Consider the following 22,179-nt stretch of genomic DNA (forward strand, 5'->3'; position numbering starts at 1 on the left):
CATTAAATTTACATTTAAAATAACAGAGAAACTAAAACAGGAATAAAATTGAAGACATAAATTGACTACGTTCCTTAGTTAAATCTGAGAATACATATTTTTTTTCCAACTAGTTGCAGTTCTTCAGAGATGTTTCAAAGCAGGTGATCTTTGAAGGGCAATGCTGATCTTGAGTGTTATGATAGACAAGCAAGCTGTTATCATTATCTCTTTAATTAGCCATAAAAGGAGAAATATCTTCAGATGATTTTATGCAGAATCATACAAAAAGCTGAGATAACACCAATATCACATAATGTGATCTATATCAAGGGAAAGGAACTTGCAACTTATTCAGATTTTCCAAAAGTATATCTGCATCTCCCACTATTGAGCATGCTGTGCGGGTTTATTGGGAATTAATAGTTTGGTGACATTTGGAAAGCCTCAAGTTTCTTACTCTGATGTACAGATTTAATTTAAATTAGTACACTGAAATGTGCGAAGCTATTTGGCTGTAGGACAGTGATGGCGAACCTTTTTGTTGTAGTGTGCCGAAAGCACACGCGTTGTGCGATAGCTGGCACCCACAATGCAATGTGCTCCATCCCCCTGCACATGCACGTGCAACATCCCGCCCCGCCCCCTTACCTGCACTGTGCATGCGCATTCCTCCCAGCTGATTTTTTGAGGCTTTTTTCACCCTCCCTGAGGCTCGAGGGAAGCCTCTGCAGCCGTTGGAGACTGAAAAACAGTCCAGTTTCAGCACTTCTGGTATTTCCAGAAGGCCCGTTTTTCGGCCTCCCGGGGCTGCAGAGGTTTCCCTCAAGCCTCCAGGAGGGCAAAAATGGCCTCAAACAGGCCAAAAATCAGCTGGGAGGTGTGCACATGCGCAGTGCAGGTAAGTTTGGCTGGGGCTTGTGTGCCCGCACAAATGGCTCTGCATGCCACTCTGCATGCGTGCCATAGGTTCGCCATCATGGCTCTAGGATTTGGAAAAGTAGCTGAATGTTTTAGATTAGGTAATAAAACAAGAACGTTGAAATAATATTCTTGCTACTAGATTTTCTTGGATATTAAAGTGCTATGACCTGTCTGTAAGATATATCTTGCACATTCCAGATTGCCTCTGTCTCACATAATTACACTTCGTTTGTAGCAACCCTGCTAACGTCTTTAATTTTGTACTCAATAGGCAGGTAAAACAAAAGAAGTATAATACCACAAAAATTAAAAATTGTAAGCAATTGGGAGAAATGCCACTGTTTTTAATGTCTGTCTAAAAAAAAAAAAAAATCAGACTTTTCACCTTACATGTACTTTGATCAAACAGAGAAGTGTATTTTAGTTCAGTTGGCTACAGTTTTGCCATCTTAATGGAATATGCATCTGTCTTTGAGATGTAGTAGTGACCTGCTTTCCCCTTTCCTTGAATGACCTCCAGCTATGCAGTGATCTGGTCCCCACTAGAGTGGAGAAGCGCTTTGAGCTGTCTGTCTTTCTTTCAGAAAAGGCAGTGTGATAGCAACTTGTTCACTTATGTCACAGATGCTATAAAGGTATTTTCCTTTCTTCCCTTTTCATTGAGAATGTGACCTGAGACCTTACAGTGGAAAATCTCAGGTTAACCATTTTTTCCTTTATGGATCTCATGAGCTTGAGCTGCACTTGTCCCCTGTGTGTTTTTCTTCTAAAGAATGGAATGAAGTTTGTCCTACAACTGAAGTAAATGTAGGGGAGGAGAAAGGCAAGCTGGTATATCTTCTCAGAAAGGAGGTGGATAGGTTTTAAAACAGCTTTAAAACTAACTCAATATACTTTTGCTTTCTGTTTTTAATGTTTGTGTTTCAGTTTGTCATTTCTGTTGTTTTAGGTTTTCATACACAGTTGTTGCTGTTAAGAATAGCGTAGAGAAAATACTGGAGTGTATCACTGTTTTTGCAACACAAGCAGCAGGGCTGTTTTCATCTCGCATAACAGAGCCTGACATGTTGGCTGTATTCATATGATTAGCTGGAGGGTGGTTAATTAGTTTTTTCCAAGCCTTGTCATGATCTAGAAATGTAACTGTTTACTAGTCAAGATTCCTTTTTGTCAATATGTTGTTCTATGGATGCTAGAATCAAATAAAGCAAGTAAGTCATGTTCTCTTGGGAATCGAATAGGTAATATTAATGTCTCTCCAAGTATTCTTTAAGTGCAAGTCTTACTAGGCCAGTAGCTTATCCAGTGATTTAACAGGTAATTAAATTAATTTAAATATACAGAAACCATAATTTCAGTGTAATACATCAAATTAGCATTTGGTTTCAGTATAGCTGATGCCTACTCAAATTCTTTCTCAAGTACAGAATCCAGAAATAGATTTTCCAACTGAGCTTATTTGGTTGTTTTAACTTTATCTTTTCTTTCTTGGTTTCCATTATTTTTTTTCTTTAAAGATTGTTTAACTATGGTTTTAGTGTATTATGGGGTTTTTCTATTGTTTTATATTTTTTAAAAATAGCAAAAAAAAAAACCTAAAAAGTTTCATATTGTAAAGACATTGTTAGCTGTTGGATTTTACTGTCTGCCTTTTTAATTGCACATAATGTACGAGAGAAATACACAACTGCATTTCTTTTTTCATAAACGATGGAACAGGTCGAAATAGAATATACAGTCATGATATTCTTCCGATTAAAATCGGAATTCCGATTTTTTTGGGAATCGCCCCCCCTTTCCCCCCCTTCTTCTCCTCCTTCCCCTCCCCTCGGAGGCCCCGAGTCAGGAGTTGCTACCGCTGGCGCGGCTCTGCATGGCTCCAGTCCCGCGTTGCCTCAGGAAGGGAAAGGCAAAAAGGAAGAGCCGCGGCGGTGCTTTGCAACGGCAGCATCGGCTCCTGGTTTTGCCTTTCCCTTCCCGAGGCAACGCGGGACTGGAGCCGCGCGGAGCCGCGCCGGCGGTAGCAACTCCTGACAGCCCCAGCCGGATACCTGAGCGGAGCCCAGGCGGGCGGGTGGTGCGAGCGGAGCCCAGGTGGGCGGGTGGGCGGGCGGTGCGATTGGAGCCCGGGCGGGCGGGCGGTGCGAGCGGAGCCCGGGCGGGCGGCCGGTACGAGCGGAGTGGCAGGAAAAGATCTGGGCAGCGATTTCTTGGCGCGTGGTGGGGGGGTCTCTTTTGGCCCGCCCCGATTTTTTTTTCAGAGGGGAATATCATGCCTGAATATAGATCAAAGGTGGCATTCAGCAGGTTCTGACCAGTTCTGGAGAACCGGTAGTGGAAATTTTGAGTAGTTCAGAGAACCGGTAGCAGAAATTTTCAGTAGTTCTGAATACCGCCTCTGACTGGCCCCACCCCCATCTATTCTCTGCCTCCTGAATCCCAGCTGATCGCCTGGGTCTTCTTTTGTTGCTCTGCACCGGAGAACGGAGCTGGAAAGCAGATTAGTGGGGTGGGGAGGCAATGGATATTTTGCAGTGTTCTTCCCCTGACACGCCCACCAAGCCACACCCACCAAGCCACACCCACAGAACCGGTAATAAAAAAAATTGAATCCCACCACTGGTATAGATATATATATATGATAAATCCAGAAGATTCATGATAGAGATTTTGAATTATAGTCTCCTAGGCCCTGTGACATTTAACTACTGCACTTCACTGGTTACCCAAAGTTAAATTCTAGACAGAGTTTCATACTGACAGATGGTACTTCTGAAATAAGCTGTGTAGTAAGGCAAATTGAAAAGAGTCTACTTTCCATTGTTCAATTTCTTTTCCTTTTGCAAGAAATACAAAAATTCAGAGGCCAGGTGCAGTTTTGCAAAAATTAGGATGAAAAATGGTAAAAGCTTTATAAAAAAAAAGTAAATGTTGTGAAGAGGATAAACAGGTAATCCTTGGCTTTGTTCAGCAACGGTTCAGACTTACAAAACAATGAACGAAGGGACTTACAGCCTGTGTCCGCACTTACAGCCATTCAGCACCCCCAGTGCTACATGATAAAAATTCAGATGATTGGCAGACTGCCCACACTTTTGACCACAAAGGCATTGCCACCTGTGTATCTCCCCCCCCCCCCATCTAACCCAGGGGTCTCAGACACAATTTACCTGGGGGCCGCTGGAGGCAGAGTCTGGGTGAGGCTGGGCCGCATAATATTATACTTTATATTTATATTATACACTCATGTTATACTTTCATATCACGGTGGGGGCCACAGGATATCGTCCTGCGGGCTGCAATTGGGCCGCGAGAATGAGACCTCTGATCTAACCTAAGCCACCTTGCACATCAGTTCTCTGTCTCAGCACTGGGGCTATGCCTGAAGTAGAGATCCAGGGATTTCAGCGATCTCACTCAGTTACTACTGCCCTCAGGCCTCAACATCAGCCCTAGCACCACAGCTGCCACTGAGAAATGCTACTTCGTTCCATTCTCCAAGGCTCGATTGTCAAGGCTGACACATAACTTGCCTCTACTCACAACTTGACAACAGAAACAAAGGGAATGAGGAGGAGAATGCTTGGAAGCTGGGAGGGAGGTGAGGAATTTATGTGAGCTGTTTGCAGCCTGAGAAGATCCTGATACTTCCAAGGCTGTGCAATGGGAGCCTTCCAAAGGCGCAGATCATTTTCCCAAAATAAAAAGAATGTGTTGGACTGGTGGACAGTGGACAATGGGTGGCTCAAATGGGGAAAAGGGAAAATTAACTAGGCTTTTTGTCATGTGGAAAACCTCAGAGCTAGCTTCACTTCTTCTGTGTCTGCATGGATCTATCAGAAAAAATTATACTCTTGGTAAAATAATGCCCCAGGAGTTTCTTTTCCTGCATATGATGACAGGATGGTTGACGCCGATCTCCCCCCCAGCATTCCCTAAGATCTGCTGCACCCTGTGTACCTTCAGGCATTTTCTCCTGATGCTGAAAGGCCTGCACAGCCTATCCGAAATAATGCATGGCCACACCAAACTTTCAAAGCTACCTCACACCATTCCACAAGCCTCACACAATTTGAGAATGAGGCTTCCGAAGTACTGTGAGAATGGATCCTTACTTGGGACTCTATCCACTTAGCAACCTGCAAGATTGTTAAATGAAATAACTGGGAGTGTCAGGATTGTGATTATTGAGTGAAGCAATCCTGTGATGTTCTACTTAATGTCTGTTTCACTCAACAATTGAGATTCCAATGCCAGTTCTGGTCATAAGTCAAAGACTGTGTGTGCACATTGTGTGTGTGTGTGTGCATGCACATGTGCACCCCCACCCACCCACATGTCCACAACCTAGGGTTATTTCGGAAAGTATCTAATGAATTAAACTTTCAAGGGCCCAGGAGGGAAGAGGGATCAAAATCCTTGCTCTGTCTACCATTTAGTAGGCACTGAGCCCAAATTGGGGTTTATTCCAGTATTTTCTGTTTGTTCCACAAATACTAACAGAGAAGTGAAGCACAAAGTTTGTGTGCAAGTGTGTTTATATGAATGTAATAAAAATAGCATGCAATAGCAACTGATTTGGATATTGTTAGGAATCTGTCCACCAATTAGTTGGGTTGGCAATATATAAACCAACAATGTATGTTTGTAGCTTTAAGACAAAATCACTGTGTTGATTTATACTATATTCCGATTGGTTGATTATATTGCAAATGACCATAAGAGGGAGCTAGAGATCATGGCTTGCTCTTTCTGACATTCTGTCTCTCTGACATTCTGTTGCTATCTAAGGTTCTCTGTTGTATTTATGTTGTGCTTATACTTTGATATCTTTGTTTACTGTAAATGACAAAGGCAACCGGTAAGAAGACTTTGTAATTGGATATTCTTTGGACTGTTAAACGTATATGACCTGGACCGTTTATTGGACTGTGCTATTTCTTAAAGTAAATTTTAACTCAATTTAGTGTATCTGTGTGTAGCTGAATAATTATTCATAACTACTCTTATAAACGTTTCCATGTGCATATCCTTGTTACTCAAGGGTTATTCTGTACATATCATAACAGATATGAAGAATAAAAATCTTTAAAAAGAATTAGATAATTATTAGGCATTTAAAGTAAGTGAGGGTGATGGTGTAGAGATGAATTAAGAAAGCAAAATAGAAGAGATGAATGGGACCTATAAAAGTTCTTCCAAGAAGAAAAGCAGAAAAAATATTTCAAAATGTCAGACTGAATTGAAAATTCCCATGCTTCACAATAAAAATAAATGTTGTTCCGTGCTTCATTGTTTAATTGGAATGCTTTTTTTTCTCTTTCTGAATTTTTCTTGTAGATTGGACAACTTGCTTTCAAAGGCATGAAACGACTAAACCGAATCCAGTCCATTGTTTTTGAAACTGCCTACAACACAAATGAGAATATGCTAATATGCGCACCTACTGGGGCAGGAAAAACTAACATTGCCATGTTAACAGTTTTGCATGAAATCCGTCAGCATGTTCAGCAGGGCGTTATCAAAAAGGATGAATTTAAGGTAGGAATTCAGTGAAGTAGTTTGATAATTTGTTAGACAGAGCTTCATGTATAATTGTCATGTTTATGTGAATCTAAGAAATTTTCAAAGACCTCTTGTTTTCTCCAATATATACAGCTACAAAGCTTGTTGATTTAGTTGATTGCTGATTCGCAATCCCTTTTTTGGCTTTTTTTGAAGTGAAAAGGGTTGAAAATGTATTTAACTTAGGTGCAGAACAAATGTTCAAAATGATAGACCTTATAAATACATTGTTTTGTTTAAAAATAGTCGAGCATTTATTCTGAAAATAACCACAATCCACATGCTGCTATTAATTTTCTCACTGTGTATGTGCTCAGTTTCATTTTTTACATAAATTATGATTGGTATCAATTGATGTGAATATTCAGGGTTGAACATTTTGCTCATTTATCAATCTGGCTTTTTTTCACTGCAGATAGTTTATGTTGCTCCTATGAAAGCATTGGCAGCTGAAATGACAAATTATTTCAGCAAACGTCTGGAACCACTGGGCATCATGGTGAAAGAGCTGACAGGCGACATGCAGTTGTCAAAAAGTGAAATTCTCCGAACTCAGGTACCTATTTACTTTCTAGGGCACTCTTGACAGTTTATAAAGAATAACGGTTGAGCCCATTGTGTCTCATTACTACCCTACATGAAATGAGAACACACACATCATTCCCTGCCTGAGCAGTGCAAAGAATGGATTGGTGGTGCTAAGCGAACTGTCATCCAACAAAACTTTCTCCATCATTTATTATCTGGAATCATTGGCACATATTTGATGTTCCAAAATGCTGTCCAGTGACTGACACAGCTGGAGTTTTATAGGCCTTAAAAGAGAAGGTGGAAAATCTTCCTGGTGGTGCATATAACGTGGTAATGACGTTCAAAATTCCACATTAAGAACTGTTTTGTTGGATGAGGACAGCTAAGTGAGCGTCAACCATATCTTCCTAGAAATGTATGCATGTGATTGCCTGGCCTCTTTGTAGTATCTATGAAGGCAGGAGATGGATGATCCATTCTGTTCTCCTAGTTCAGCTTTCTGTAACTGCTGCACACAAGGATGGGTATTCCTAGCATTCTCTGGAAGCACAACTGCTAAATTGGGTGGAGATTTTGGAAGTTTCCATCTCAAATATCTGGTGACACCAGCTTAGAAAAGGTTGTAGATAATTCTGGTTTCCTCTGCTTTTTACAAATCCTTTTTGAAATGACTTTCCCATCCTTCTTTTGACGAGGTAGAGAATTCAGGAAGTTCATTATATGTTATTAAAGAAGCATGCTTCCTTTTTCTGTATTTTGAGCTTTTGATGATCCATTTGAAGGAAGGACTTTTAAAAAGTATTTTCTCTGTACTGTTTAAAATGATATGCAGTGCTATTATATGTTCCTTCAGTTGCTTTTTGAAAAAACAGAAGCTTGCAGGCTTATTTCCGAAAAGAAGATGTTTCATAAAGTTTAGTGTCTAGCACATTCAGAGAAGAGAAATCTAGCAACTAATTTGTCCTTTAAGACCCATTTTTGTTTTGGTTCTTGTTTTAAGACTTTTCTGAATTGAAAAGTCACTTATGTTGTCATTAGCATTTCCTAATAACACTTCTTTGTCGACAGTAGTGTTGGAACTTCAAATAAACCAATTGTAAGTCAAGGACTACCTGTACATATGCTTATGCATACACATACACATATATCCACATACCCACATAAATATACCTGAAGTACTCTATAGGAATATAACAAAATAATGATTTCATGAATTAATACATAATACTAAACCATAATTTATTTCATCTGTGGTTTGAATGTACTGCATTGGCTAGATAAACTAAATAAACTAAGCTATAAAACATGGTTGATAAACCGTAGTATGTCCATATATTATGTAGATTCTAATGTAGTATTTAAATAGTTCTCATGAATGAAGGTGACCTGGAATAATGCTGCAGGATCCAATCTGAGTCGGGCCAAAGGTTTATTCTACCAAGCTTTCAGGCAAGTGCTGGAGCCCATCCTTGGAGAATTTCTCTTTCTCCAGAATGTGTGAACAGCCCAATGAACGAGAGAGAAGTTCCCCGAGGATGGGCTCCAGCATAAGCCCAAAAGCCTGATTGAAAAAACCTTTGGTCTCAGTGACAGTCTCAGATTGGATCCTTAAAAACACCGCTGCTTTAATTAAGAAGGCACAACAACGGTTGTATTTACTAAGGATTCTTAGGAAACAACAACTGGCTGAGAGTCTACTGACTACCTTCTATCGGAGTTCAATTGAGAGTATATTATCCTACTGTCTCTGTGTATGGTTCTCGAGCTGCACAGTGGCAGAGAAAAAGGCAATTCAGAGGGTGATCAAGACGGCCCAAAATATCATTGGCTGCTCACTCCCCTCTTTGGAAGAACTGTATAGGAATAGACGTAAGAGGAAGATACTTAATATATTGAATGACTCCTCTCATCCGGGACATCAGCTCTTTGAACTATTACCATCGAGAAGGAGATTTAGGGTATTAAGAACAAGGGCGACCAGATTTAAGAACAGTTTTTATCCAAGTGCAGTTTTGAGTTTGAATGCAGGGTCATAAGATTTTAGTGGAATTAAATGGCTGAGACTAATGGGGTATTTACATTTTTAAATTGCATAGAGATGGTTGTATGGTTGGTTGTGTTTAGTTTAATTTTTTTCTTTTTAGTGGTGTTTGTCCAGTTTTTACTTTGTGGAAGAGCACCTAAAATATTTCTATTATTAATTTTTAGTCAAAAGGTACTTATACCATATGAGGGGCCTAATGTGTTTAAACAAGTATTCTGTAAAAGGAAAAGTGCCTCATTATGGATGTGACTATTTAGATACATAGTGGATACCTGCTAATTAAAACAAACGAATCAGCTTGTTCTCAGTTGAAATTCTATGTGCAAAGAAAAATCCTGAGAAACCGACTGTGTATCCCATAAACGCTTGATAGGTAGATTAACACTCAGGAAATCAGATCATAGAAGATTTTTGTAAATAACTGGTAATTGTAACATCAAATTTAATCACACAATTTGTGGTTCGTGCATTAAATGACATGGCTGTTGATGTGTTTTATTTTGATAATATTCAAATTCTGAGTGGGAATCCTGAAGTAATCCCTTTAAAAGAGTCATTAGCACAATTCCTACATATTAACTGGTTTACTATTTTATGAAAATACATGCTGATTTTAGTGAAGTGCTTAGTTGTGCTTTTTCACGAACGGAGGAAATCTTTCGCTCAGAGAACTGAATAGATGACCATCTCAAAGTTTGGGTGATCGATTGCTTTTGCAGTGACAGTGAAGGAGTAAGCAGTAAAACAGACAATCTAAGAGTTCAGGCTAGCAAATGATATTGGGAACTTTTGAATTGTGCGGATGAGGTTCTTAATGAGTTTCACCATCTAATGGATTTCAGAAACTTGAACTATGAAGATTTTATACCCCAATTGCAATTGAACGTCATCTATATTTTTTGTTTTAAAAAAATGTTAAGTTTCTTGAAAATAAGAAATGCAAGTATCTGGTTCCAGAAGTGCCTGAAGCAAAGATTGATATCAATACTACCATTCTGAACAGTTAAAGATGCAACATATGCGAAGACAATGTAGGTAGTCCTCAGTTAACAACCACTTGTTTGGCAACCATTTGAAGTTAAGGTGATGTTGAGAGAATGGTGGTTACAACCAGTTCTTGAAGCCCTGGCTTTCCCAGGACCCCACAATCATATGATTGCAATCTGGGCACTTGGCAACTGACTCATCACAGTTGCAGCAACCCACAGTCATGGGATGATGATTTGAACCTTCCCTGCCAGCTCCCCACAAGCAGAGTCAAGGGGAAAGCTGGCAGGGAAGGTTGCACGTTGCTTAAGTCTCCCTAACCTGGGTACTCTCCCTAACTCCTCTGTGCTCATGCCATACCTCTGCTGGTCACCGCCTCACCTTTGCTGGTCACCGCCTCACCAAGACCTTCTCTGACCCTCTTATGTTCTCAAGCTGCACCTCCCAACCACTTGTAGAGCAGCCAATCCAAGCCCCTCAATACTTGTGCCAGGGTTCCCACACCACTCATTCAATCTCCCAAAGCCTCACTGCTGTCAAGCCATTGAAAATGAAGTTCATATAACCACAACAGCATCTAGTAGCACTGAAGCAGTTCTAACCTTCCCAATTTCATTTCCTTGTGAGTCATGAACCCTGGGTTTTGGTCACATTCTGTAAGTTAGACCATTTGAGAGGGCTTAGATACAAAAATCATTGCCCTGTGATGCATAATTGGAGGTTGAAGGCTATGAAAGCAAGAGTTTTAGAGGTGGGTGGGTAGGTAGGTAGATAATAAAATGATGCACTGCAAGTACTGTGTCTCTATCACATCTTTCAAATTGGGGTTCTTTTTATGCTTTCAGTTTTGTTTACTTTCCTTTTTGTATCTGTTTTGGGAAGAATCAGAATAAAATTGATATCAGTTGCTGATCTGATTTGGTTCATAACTGACAAGAATTATTATTTAAAAACTTGGACTTTTCAATAAAAGAGAATACATGTAGCTCTGAAGTCCTTGGTGGTCTCTATTGTTTGCTTGCAGATGTTTCAGTGCCATAAATAACATCATCATCATTTGGACATTTATTATGACAAGCAGTTGGTTGTCTCTAAAAGTCTCTAAAAGCATAATGAACACCATTGTTTCTAGAGTTTTCCTCTGTTGAGCATGTGTGACAATTACTTCCTGAACAATTATCTTATTCTCAAATGAGGGAATATATTTGGGATTTTGCATTCTTTTTTTCTTATAAATAATTAAGAAAGTAGTAGTTTTCCAGTTACTTCTCTGCTAAATATTCCATTTCTTCCCCTTATTTCTGCTCCTTTTCCAGCAGAAGGATTATTTAATGCTAGAAAAGATAGCCATGTTTATGTCATCCTTGCTCCGTCTATAGAAGTGTTTGACAAATTTAAGATGTGGGGTACTGGAGAATTCTGGGAGTTGAAATCTATGTATCTTAAAGCAGTGATCCCCAATCTTTTTTACGCCGCGGCCCGGTATCCCCAACCTTTTTTATGGCGCGCCCGGTGCCGGCATTAGCTGGGCGCCGCCATCTTTTTGATGAAAAGTGGTTCCTGTGACCTCACGGAAGCACTTTTCATCAAAGATGGTGGCCAGCTTCGATGAGCTTTTCCGGGTGAAATGGCTTTCCCAGAAAAGCTCACGAGCGAGCGCCGCCATCTTTTTGATGAAAAGTGCTTCCGGTGAGCTTTCTACCCGGAAAAGCTCAGAGGAAGCACTTTTCATCAAAAAAGATAGCGTGCCCACAAGCCAGCGGCCCGGTAGGACTTGTTCCACGGACGGCCGGTCCGCGGACCGTGGTTGGGGACCCCTGTCTTAAAGTTTCCAAGTTTGAAAAACACTGGCCTATAGCCCATACTTTGTCCTCATGCCTTTTCTACCCCTTCCAGGTGTCAGTGTGCTTTTCATATAAATGCTAAGCCACTGGCTATGCCATAGGGCCCTTAAATAATGTCTGCATCATATTGTGGCAGTTGTTTCCACTGCTTTTTATCATGGCAAAGGAAAGTAGTATCATATTCCCTTTTGCTAGTGCTTGCCTTTTTATTGTTAACCAAAATTTAAACCTGCTCAACTTTTTGGATAGGTAGACATTTAGAGATTGACAGGAGCAGCTAGAAAGTTGTCATGATGAAATCAGCAGAGTTTCTGATGATAAGCAAGTTTGTAACTAATGCTGTTCCTGACATTGGAAGAGTACCCTGTTAAAATTGATACATTTGACAAAGAACTTGTACTCCCTCCCCACCCCACCCCCCGGAATAAATAACCAGGAAAAGGATTAATACTGAATGCGTTGGATGATCCTAAGCATTATTTTGCTAGCATGTGAAATTAAGAATATTGTACAATGGTTTTCATACTCTATTAATTCTCCTTTTTTTTGGTGTTTAAAAGTAGACTTAAGTTGTTCAATCTGTTGGTCATTGTCTCCAAATTTGCTGTCGTAGTTTGGTTAGAACCTTTATTGATTCTTCTTCTTCTATTGTTTGTCTTATTTCAATGGGTATTCTAGTAGTTCCTGTAGCTTTCCAACTTGGTAATGATCTCACTCAGGGGTCTTCAAACTTGACAGCTTTAATTCCTTCTCCAGTCATGTTACCTCAGGAATTCTGGGAGTTGAAGTCCACAAATCTTAAACTTGCCAAGTTTGAAGACCCTTGATCTAACTTGATCTTCTAAATGCTACTTGTAAGTAAGGAATATCTTCTAAAATATTTTGGACATTGTATAGTATTTCAGTATATGCCTTCCATCCTTATTTGCTCTTTTTTGAATTGGTTACTATCCATACATTGTTGCCCATACCAATTTGAGGTTGGAACTTGTTCTGAATTCAGAAATCTTTTGAAAGACGTTATTTTGCCATGCCTGTTTTCACATTGGACTTTCTCTTATCTTTTACGAAATGCCATAGGGGCAGCAGTGCTGTCATTATGTTATATAATATAGATAATCCTCAGGTTACAACCACTCATTTAGCAACCATTCAAAAGTATGACAGCGCTAAACAATTGGGGACTTACAACCAGTACTAAGAGTTCTGGCTGTCATAGCATCCCTGTAATGACTTGATTGAGATTTAAGTGCTCAGTTTTGTTATGTGACTTATGTTGACAGAGCTGTGGTTCTGTTTGTAATTCCAAAATGTTGGCAGATAGGTATGCCAGAATTGCAAAATAATATTACTAAATGTTAAAGGCATCAAAGTATAAAATAATACAACACGAAAGCTTTACTAACATGCCTTTAGATAATATCTCTATAAAACTGAATGTTAATATGCAGAGATCATCTGTATTTTTAATTTACTTATAGAAAATATATATACAGTTAGACTTTTATATAATGAATGTATCTTTTAATTATGATATATAAAACTAGAATATTTTTAGCAGTGCACTCTGCAAATATGATTTTAATAATGCACTTCATAAAACAAACAAGATTCTCCTTAAGAGAAATATTTCATTACCTCTATTAATAAGTAGGACATTATGGAATCCCAAGAGTTAGTTATTGATTTTCTTCTTCAAGATTTAAGGTTTGTCATAAATTCTTTTTGTTGACAGAAACCCACACTTCTATAAAATTGCTATATAATTCTTCTGCACTTTCTCTCTAGATACCTAAAAGCACTATAAACATTAAGAGATAATAAAACACTCTTTATAGTTAATGCAAATGATATATTAAACTAGATTCTTTTCCTCTTAGACTATAATTTAAAGATATTCTGAAGTCCAATTATCTTTGATTTGCCCGTAACAAATAATTCAGAGAAATAACTATGCTTTTTAAGTGAGTATTTCTCAATAGACAAATGGATCTGAGTGGAAAAAGCACAAAAATTGAGAAGTGAATTATGCCTGTATGGCGATGATTTTTTAAAAACTCCTCTAAGAAAAATATATTTGTAAAATGGGAAGCAGCAGGATATTTACTAAAGTAATAAGAAAAAGTAATCATTTAAAAAAAAACCATTGAGTCCATGTTGTTCTGGAGTGGATCTTTCCACCATGCAGATGTTTGGGGCTAAACTTAAGACCTTCAAATGAATTGTCCATAATAAATGGAATGTACTTCATCCCATCTATCACTGGAATATCCAGGGCTTTGGAAGAAGACAAATTAGAAAGGAGGAAGGACCAGGTAGGCTCATCGGATCCTGTTCCAGTTATCCCCACTCGGCATGCTAATTCTGCCCTGTTCAGTTTTCTATTCTTTCCCTGAACAAATGGATGCTAACATTGAGATTATAATATAGAAATGATTTCACAGAAATAAGAGAATGGAAAATTAGAAATTCTTGCACGTGTTGTGTTTGTAATATGTATGCATGTATGTATATGAATATTATTCAGGATTTATAATGGCGACCCCGCAAAGAGGAGAAGCCTCCAAACATGTCATCAATCATTGCATTCGCACCTTTGCATCGTTGGGACGCCCAAATGAAATAAAAACAGATAATGGTCCTGCATACACTAGCACAGCCATGTCAGAATTTTGCGCTAAATGGCAAATTACCCAAAAATTTGGGATTCCTTATAATAGTCAAGGACAAGCCCTGGTAGAGAGGGCTAACCTAACACTAAAAACAGCGTTAGAATGACATTTGATCAAAGGGAAAAAAAACCTTGGCCTCCCGGCGATGCAAGACACTCTTAATCTCTGTCTTTATACTCTCAACTTCCTCAATCTCTCCGGCACCCCTGCTATGACGGCAGCGGAGCGACTTTTTCCTCCCCCCCCTTCCCCTGATTCTCCCAAACCACAGGTATACTACCGCCAACTGCCAGACCCTACTTGGAAGGGCCCTGCTGGTCTCCTCACCTGGGGTCGCGGCTACACAGCTATCCAGCTTCCAGATCGTGTCCTGTGGGTTCCTGGACGACACATCAGACCATACCACCCCAAAGTAGAAAAATCACCACCTGCAGACATATCATCATGATTCGTCTCGTTGCCTTGCCGACCCTCTTCCTCCTTCTTGCTGCACATGCCTCCAAGGTTTCCATTCCATCTCGAGTGACGTACTTTATGCCAGGTACTCCCCTCCTGCTGACCTGCACTGCATCTGGGGACATTTTTCCCCCCTATCTCAGATGGTCGACACTCCCTCAGCCATGGCTCCACATCTCCAGCAATGTCTCTTTCCAGATCAACACCTTTGAACGCCCTCCTCGGACTACACTCCTCATACTTCGTCCTACTGCCACTGCCTATTATTGCTCTGGTCGAGGCCTCTATGATTCCATACGTAACATTTATGACTCATGGACAGTCCTCAGACCCCGTTCACCCCATCGTCATCACAGACAATTCACGAATCAGCCTGACATTCATGCTCAGCCCCCCCCCCTTTCTACATCGGGTTAAGAGATCGCAGAATCCCACCAGCGTGTCAGATGGCTGCATCCCCTGCCTGACCAAAACCACACAAGCAGGCTTCATTCAACTAACTCTCATCTACCATACCCAACAACCGCAGAAGTGCCTTCCTACCGGAAAAACTTGCCAAAAAAACGGGACCATGTACCATCTATGCAAGATGAACTCAAAAACCATTTGCTACGATCCCAAGACGGCTGTTCGTCTCAACGTTACCTTATGGGCGGGACTTCCAAGAACCTCTGGTAGATCTGATCCTGAGGGGGAGGGAAAACTTTATTACCTAAACCACACCACCGTGCTCAAGGATGGTACTAACCCAATTGTTTTAACCTTTGATGTTTGTGTTGCTTGTTCTAAACCAGGGGGGCATTCATGCGGGTCGGTTGACTGGAAAACAACATACGCCCACAATCATAAATATTTGTGTCCTACACCCATTAACTGGGCCATAGGGAACCCCAATCAGTGGATCCCTTGTGGAGGTTCTATCGAGTGCTTGGTTTGGTCTTGTGTCTGTGATTATACTGGGGGAGGGTACAAAGGCTGCAATCATCTGTCACATTTCAAACGAATATCAGGGTCTACTACAGACAACAAGGTAGAAATCACCATCTCCAGACAACACCCTGCCTTGGATACTTATGGTATAGGGATTGATGGCACAGGATCGGATCCAAACACTTACATTACCATAAAAACCGAAATCATATATGAAGGTAAGGAAACATCGTTAGGCTGGTCGGTATATAATAATTTAAGGAAATTAGATAAAGCCCCTGATACCAGTGTTATTGCAAAAAACTTGTTCATATATATGGCAGAAAAAATTGCAAAACAACTTGCAATAACCAATTGTTTTGTTTGTGGGGGAACCACCACAGGAGAACAATGGCCATGGCAAGCCTTGGAAGCCTCACCATCACTGTTCAACAACATGTCTTCTGTAGGAAACATAACAGCTAGAACAGTTTCCGATCCACTTATCTGGACAATTACCACCAACTTAATTGGTAGAAACTGCTTTTCCCGAAATTGGTCCACTCCAGTAGGACACCTCCTTTGCTTAAGTACATGGGATAACTCCTACCAGACTTGGACAGCACCTGACAATGCTACCACCACACCTGCCAAATTCAACACCTCTCTCCTCCCCATCTCAATGACACAACATCTTCCCAAATTTGGACAGCCCCAAATAACATGTATTGGATTTGTGGTAACCTAGCCTATCCGTCCCTTCCTGCAGATTGGCAAGGGTCGTGTATTGGGGTGGATAAGACCTTCCTTTTTCCTCCTCCCGATCTCCATTAAGCAAGAACTAGGCATCCCATTAAGCAAGAACTATGATACATTATCCCGCAGGAAAAGAAACACCGATAATGCCTTTGCAGGCTTCCCCTGTCAATCAGAATATACAGGGGGTACCTGGAGCTCAGAAAGAATCGTCTGCACCTATGGCGTGGCTACTTGGGCCCAAGACGGGTCCTATGGGTATAGAACCCCCATATATATGATTAATAGGATTATTCGCTTACAAGCTGTTTTAGATTTAGCTGGCCAACGAATAGACAAAGCTCTAAACACTCTAGCAACTGCCACAGACAAATTGCGCACAGCTGTCTACCAAAATCGCTTGGCTTTAGATTACATACTAGCCAAAGAAGGAGGGGTGTGTGGTAGGTTCAATCTTACGAATTGTTGTCTTCAAATTGATAAAGTTGGCAAAGTAGTAGCACAATTAACAACTGAGATGCGACAATTAACCTACAATCCTAAACAAGTATGGCAAGGTATTGATTTTAAAAATATTTTTAGTTCCTGGTTTCCAAAACTACCAGGATTACAAGCTATAGTAGCTCTCATAGGTATGATTGCTGCAGGATGCGTTATTCTTCCATGTGTATTACCAATTTTTATTCGCACTATCTCCAATAGTCTATCCTTGTTAGCTGAAAAGCGCGCCATTGCACAGGTTAATGCTCTCTGGGAAAAGGAACCTCTGTACAAAGTCATACCCTCAGAAGACCCTGATGTGTGCGCTCGCACGAGTTTTTGCATGGGCAATGACGAAGATCCAGAAGAATTTTCTCCATATAAAACTAAAACAGAGGAGATGCAGTAATAAATTAGTTTCTACAGCTTCTGTACAGGCTAGGCCTCACATAGGTTGAAAGCGCGTACCAGGAACAGAGAACATCAATCAACAAACACATCATCATGGGCAAATAACTGGAATGTAAGCGCTGATTTGCTACTTAGTACCTTTTAAACTGACCATGTAACTGTGATTGGATGCTACTATGTGTGCACTAATATTCCTACTCATGTAACTTAATGATTGGATAGACTTCACTGCTTGTGACGTATCACTGTGTGTTTTTTAATAAAAGAGCTTCCCCAAGCTTATGAGAGGGGCAGCTCACCCAAGATAGAACCTGCGTTGGTGTCTTTCTTGATGCATTCGACCACCCAGTGAGAAGCCTTCCTAATGCGGAGCAAAGCCACAGTCCCCAACCATACAAGAAATGGTACGACCACAATTGAACCCAAAATGTCTATCTGTTAAGACTAGTCACTGAAGTTGCCAAGTTAGCAACATAGTGGTTAACTGAACCAGGTTTCCCCACTGACATTGCTTGTCAGGAGGTCGCAAAAGGTGATCACATGACCCTGGGACACTAGAACAGTCATTAAACGAACTGTTGTAAGTTGAGGACTACATGCATATGCAAAAAGTATTGTAAGTATTTTTAAACAAAAAAGGAAGTCAGGCAGTAAGGGCACCCACACATACATATGCATGCCTATAGAAAATAGAAATTTTTTCACCTTGCTCCTTCTCCCCCCCCGCCCTGCCAATTTCAAATTGCAGTACTATCTTAATATTAAATAAATGTAAGATCGTGGATTAATTCCAATATTCCAAATTATATTTTACATATGACAACTTTGCACATTTTGTTTAGCTTCCCTCAGTAATAACTCTGATTAATATGGGTAATAAAAGAAGGAAGAAAAAGAAAAACACACTCAGGTTCATTGCTGTTTGCTGGGAGACACAATAATGGAACGTTGTTGTACTTGATTAAGTAGCTAATTAGCATCAATCAACTCTGGCTGTAGAATACCAGAGGTTAGTGTAACCATGATTACTGAGGCAAAAAGAGCAAATAGGAAGTGGGAGGATGATAACGACAGGTTAATAATATGGAACTCATCTATTTAAAAAAACATTTTGATCATAATTTATATTTGCAGACTGCGAAGCCTCCAGACTGTAATCATAAGTTTTATAAGATGAATTTCACAAACCATAAATTGTTTTCTCCTTCTCCTTTAAAATCTTACATGCTTTAACACAGTGATCCCCAACCTTTTTTACGCCGCGGCCCAGTTCCGGCATCAGCTGGGCGCTGCGGCCCGGTACCAGCATCAGCTGGGCGCCGCCATCTTTTTTTGATGAAAAAGTGCTTCCGGTGACCTCACGAAGCACTTTCATCAAGATACGGCGCGCTCTGGTGAGCTTTTCCGGGTAGAAATGGCTTTCTACCGGAAAAGCTCACGAAGCGCTGGCGCCGCCATCTTTTTGATGAAAAGTGCTTCGGTGAGCTTTCTACCTGGAAAAGCTCACCGGGCGCTGGCGCGCCATCTTTTTGATGAAAGCGTGCTTCCGGTGAGCTTTCTACCGGAAAAGCTCACCGGAAGCACTTTTTCATCAAAAAGATGGCGGCCAGCAAGCCAGCGGCCCGGTAGGACCTGTTCCGCGGACCGGTACCGGTCTGCGGACCGGTGGCTGGGGACCCCTGCTTTAACAGGCACAGTGCTGTGTACAAACAAAGCAGGTGTTTTGATGTTGTTCCTTTTCAACAATAAGTACAACACATCATAGGCATTCACACTTCCACATACCTCACCTTTCCTAAGCTTTATTCAGATTCATTCTTTCCTGCTGTAAATATTTCATTAAATCACTGGTAATACAGTACTATTCACATAATCATTTTTATTGTAAAAGAGAAACAAACAGTAAACTAGGGTTGAACAGTTAAACAAATACCTTAAAGAGTTTGCTAGATTTTCTTTTATACTTTTTCTAAACAGAAGCACTAAAACCAATGACTTGGATTCAATATTCAAAATGTATCTGCTAGTAAAAGCTCTTCTGGTCATCTAGGGACACTGATGAGTTGATAGTAGGTTTTGAGAAGTAGAGACACACACTCCAAAAACTAGCAGAACAAGGCCAAAATGAAATACTATTTAATTAAATTACAGTTACTCTTAGATATGATTAAAACTATTAATCATTCTATGTTATTAATATTTTATTGTAATAAATCCTATCCATATTTTTCAAACACTGAATATTTAAATATTAACTTAAATATGTATGTACGATGGGTTTAGAATTAAAACTTAATTTTCTCATTTATTTAAATGAGAAAATAAATTTTCATTTGTATTTTGTTACTGCCTAGCTCCCAAAACTCTAGGCAATTTACAATGAGATAGTTAAAAAAAGGAATCCAAATATAATAAAAATATATTAATCAGCAAGCTCAAACAAAACTAAAACAGCAGCCTGATTATCATAAAAACAAATAATCCAAATTAAAAATCAATTACCAAATGCCCATTGAAACAACATCACCAGCTTTATGAAACTCAGCTAGCAGAGGTGCTTTTTTTAAAAAATAAATTTTATTGATTTTACAATTAAAACAAACCAACAACACATACATAAATGAAAGAGAGAAAAGGAAGAAAGGGAGAAGAAAATAGAAAGGAAAAAATAGAAAACAATTAAAAACATTCTCATCTTCAACAGTTTGTAAGACCTCTTTTTTATCCTTATTTTATGCCATATACACACACCTAATCCTTACATATATCTGTGTATCACTACTATGGATTTATCCTATCCTCTTTTGCCTTTTAATGTGAAGTCTATCTTTGGTCTATCCATTTGTACCAGCAGTTCCAGCTGTTGTAGTATATTGAAGTGTCTTTATTTTTTAATGCCAAAGTTAATTTGTCCATTTCTGCACAACTTGAAATTTTTTGAATGATCATCTCCTCTGATGGAACATGAGGCTGCTTCCAACATTGTGCAAAAGCCAATCTGGCCGCTGTCAAAATGTGTATTATTATCTATTTCACTTTTTTTTTATATTTGTTTATCAAAGATCCCTAACAGAAAGGACTCTGGTTTGAATTCGATCTGTTCTCTTGTCATTTCTTCCAGCCAATTTCTAATTTTCTGCCAATATTTTTGAGCTTCTGTACAGGACCACCACATATGGAAAAAAGTTCCCTCTTTTTTTTTGCATTTCCAGCAATTCGGACTCATATTGGGGTGCATCTTCGATAATCTCGAAGGAGAAAGGTGCCATCTATAAAACATTTTATAAGCGTTTTCTTTGTATGCTACTGATTTTGTAATTTTATTATTTCTACCCCAGACCTTTTCCCATTCTGTTATGGTGATGCTACGTCCTATATTCCTACTCCAGGCTATAATGTTCCCTTTTACAATTTCTTCTTCTAATTCTACTTCTAATAAATAATTATAAAATTTTGTTATATTTTTTTTGCCTGATCCTAATAAAATTTTATCTAATTGCTGGAGTTTATTGTTAATTCCAAATTCTTTCTTGTCCTGTTTATATCTACTTTGAATTTGAAGATATGCCCACTGATCAATTTTTAGTCCCCGCTCTTGAAGTTCTTGCCACGATTTCAAATTTCCTTGTGTATCCAATAGATCCTTATATTTAATCATTTTAGTGATATCCAGATTATTTGGGTGAATCGTCGCCTCCATTGTTGAAATCCAAATTGGTATTTTTAAATAGTGTTTTTTCTGTATTTTCTTCCAATTAGTTAATGAGTCTCTGATTAGGTGTCTGTGAATATATTTCTGGCTAGTTTTTCCTACATCCCATAAAAAAGCATGCCACCCCCTTTGCAAGTCATGGCCTTCTAAGAATAATATTCTCTTATTGGTTAAATTCACCCATTCCTTCAACCATACTAAAGAGGCTGCACTATAATACAACTCCCAATTTGGAAGTGTCAGCCCTCCCCTGCTCATATCCTGCATTGCCTTTAAATTTATTCTAGGTTTTTTCCCTTGCCAGATAAATTTTACAGTTATTTTATTAAGTTCTTTTAAAAAAAAATTGTGTACTTTGATTGGGATTGTCTGAAATATATATAGGAATTTTGGAAGAATATTCATTTTAATAGCAGCAATCTTGCCTAATAATGAAAGTTGCAGCTTGCAACATGTTTCTAAATCCTTGTTTACCTGTTGCATCAATTTATCATAATTATTTTCCTTAAGTGTCTTACAATGTGCTGTCAACCATATTCCTAATTATTTAACTTTCTTTATCACTTTTATTCCCATAACTTCTTCTAGTTCTATTTTCTGTTTTTCTGTTAAATTTTTAGTTATTAATTTTGTTTTCTTCCTATTAATGTTAAGTCCTGCTACTGCTCCAAATTGTTCTAATTCATTCATCAATTTTTGTCCTCTTTTTATTGGTTCCTCAATGAAAAAAATCATATCATCCGCAAACGCTTGCAACTTATATTCTTCTTTCTTAACCTTTAATCCTTTTATGTCTGGGTTCTGTCTAATTCGCATTAGTAATGCTTCTAATTATAATATGAAGAGCAGGGGTGAGAGTGGGCAGCCCTGTCTGACTCCTTTTTCTATCTTTATTGGGTGGGTATATTC

At 39.3% G+C, this 22,179-nt stretch overlaps 1 protein-coding gene across 1 annotated transcript in view; it reads left to right on the forward strand.

Annotated features, from left to right (window-relative positions):
- ASCC3 (activating signal cointegrator 1 complex subunit 3) overlaps window positions 1-22,179 on the forward strand; it is a 238,290-nt gene that overhangs the window by 53,504 nt on the left and 162,607 nt on the right. The window contains exons 9-10 of the mRNA XM_026666607.2: window positions 6,244-6,444; window positions 6,884-7,024. Coding sequence (XP_026522392.2) covers window positions 6,244-6,444; window positions 6,884-7,024 — 342 coding nt within the window. The remainder of the gene's footprint in view (window positions 1-6,243; window positions 6,445-6,883; window positions 7,025-22,179) is intronic.

Source organism: Notechis scutatus, chromosome 1, assembly GCF_049901735.1.
Source record: "Notechis scutatus isolate UNSWTSFEM ecotype Mainland chromosome 1, rNotScu1.2, whole genome shotgun sequence".
NCBI classification, from domain to species: Eukaryota; Metazoa; Chordata; class Lepidosauria; order Squamata; family Elapidae; genus Notechis; species Notechis scutatus.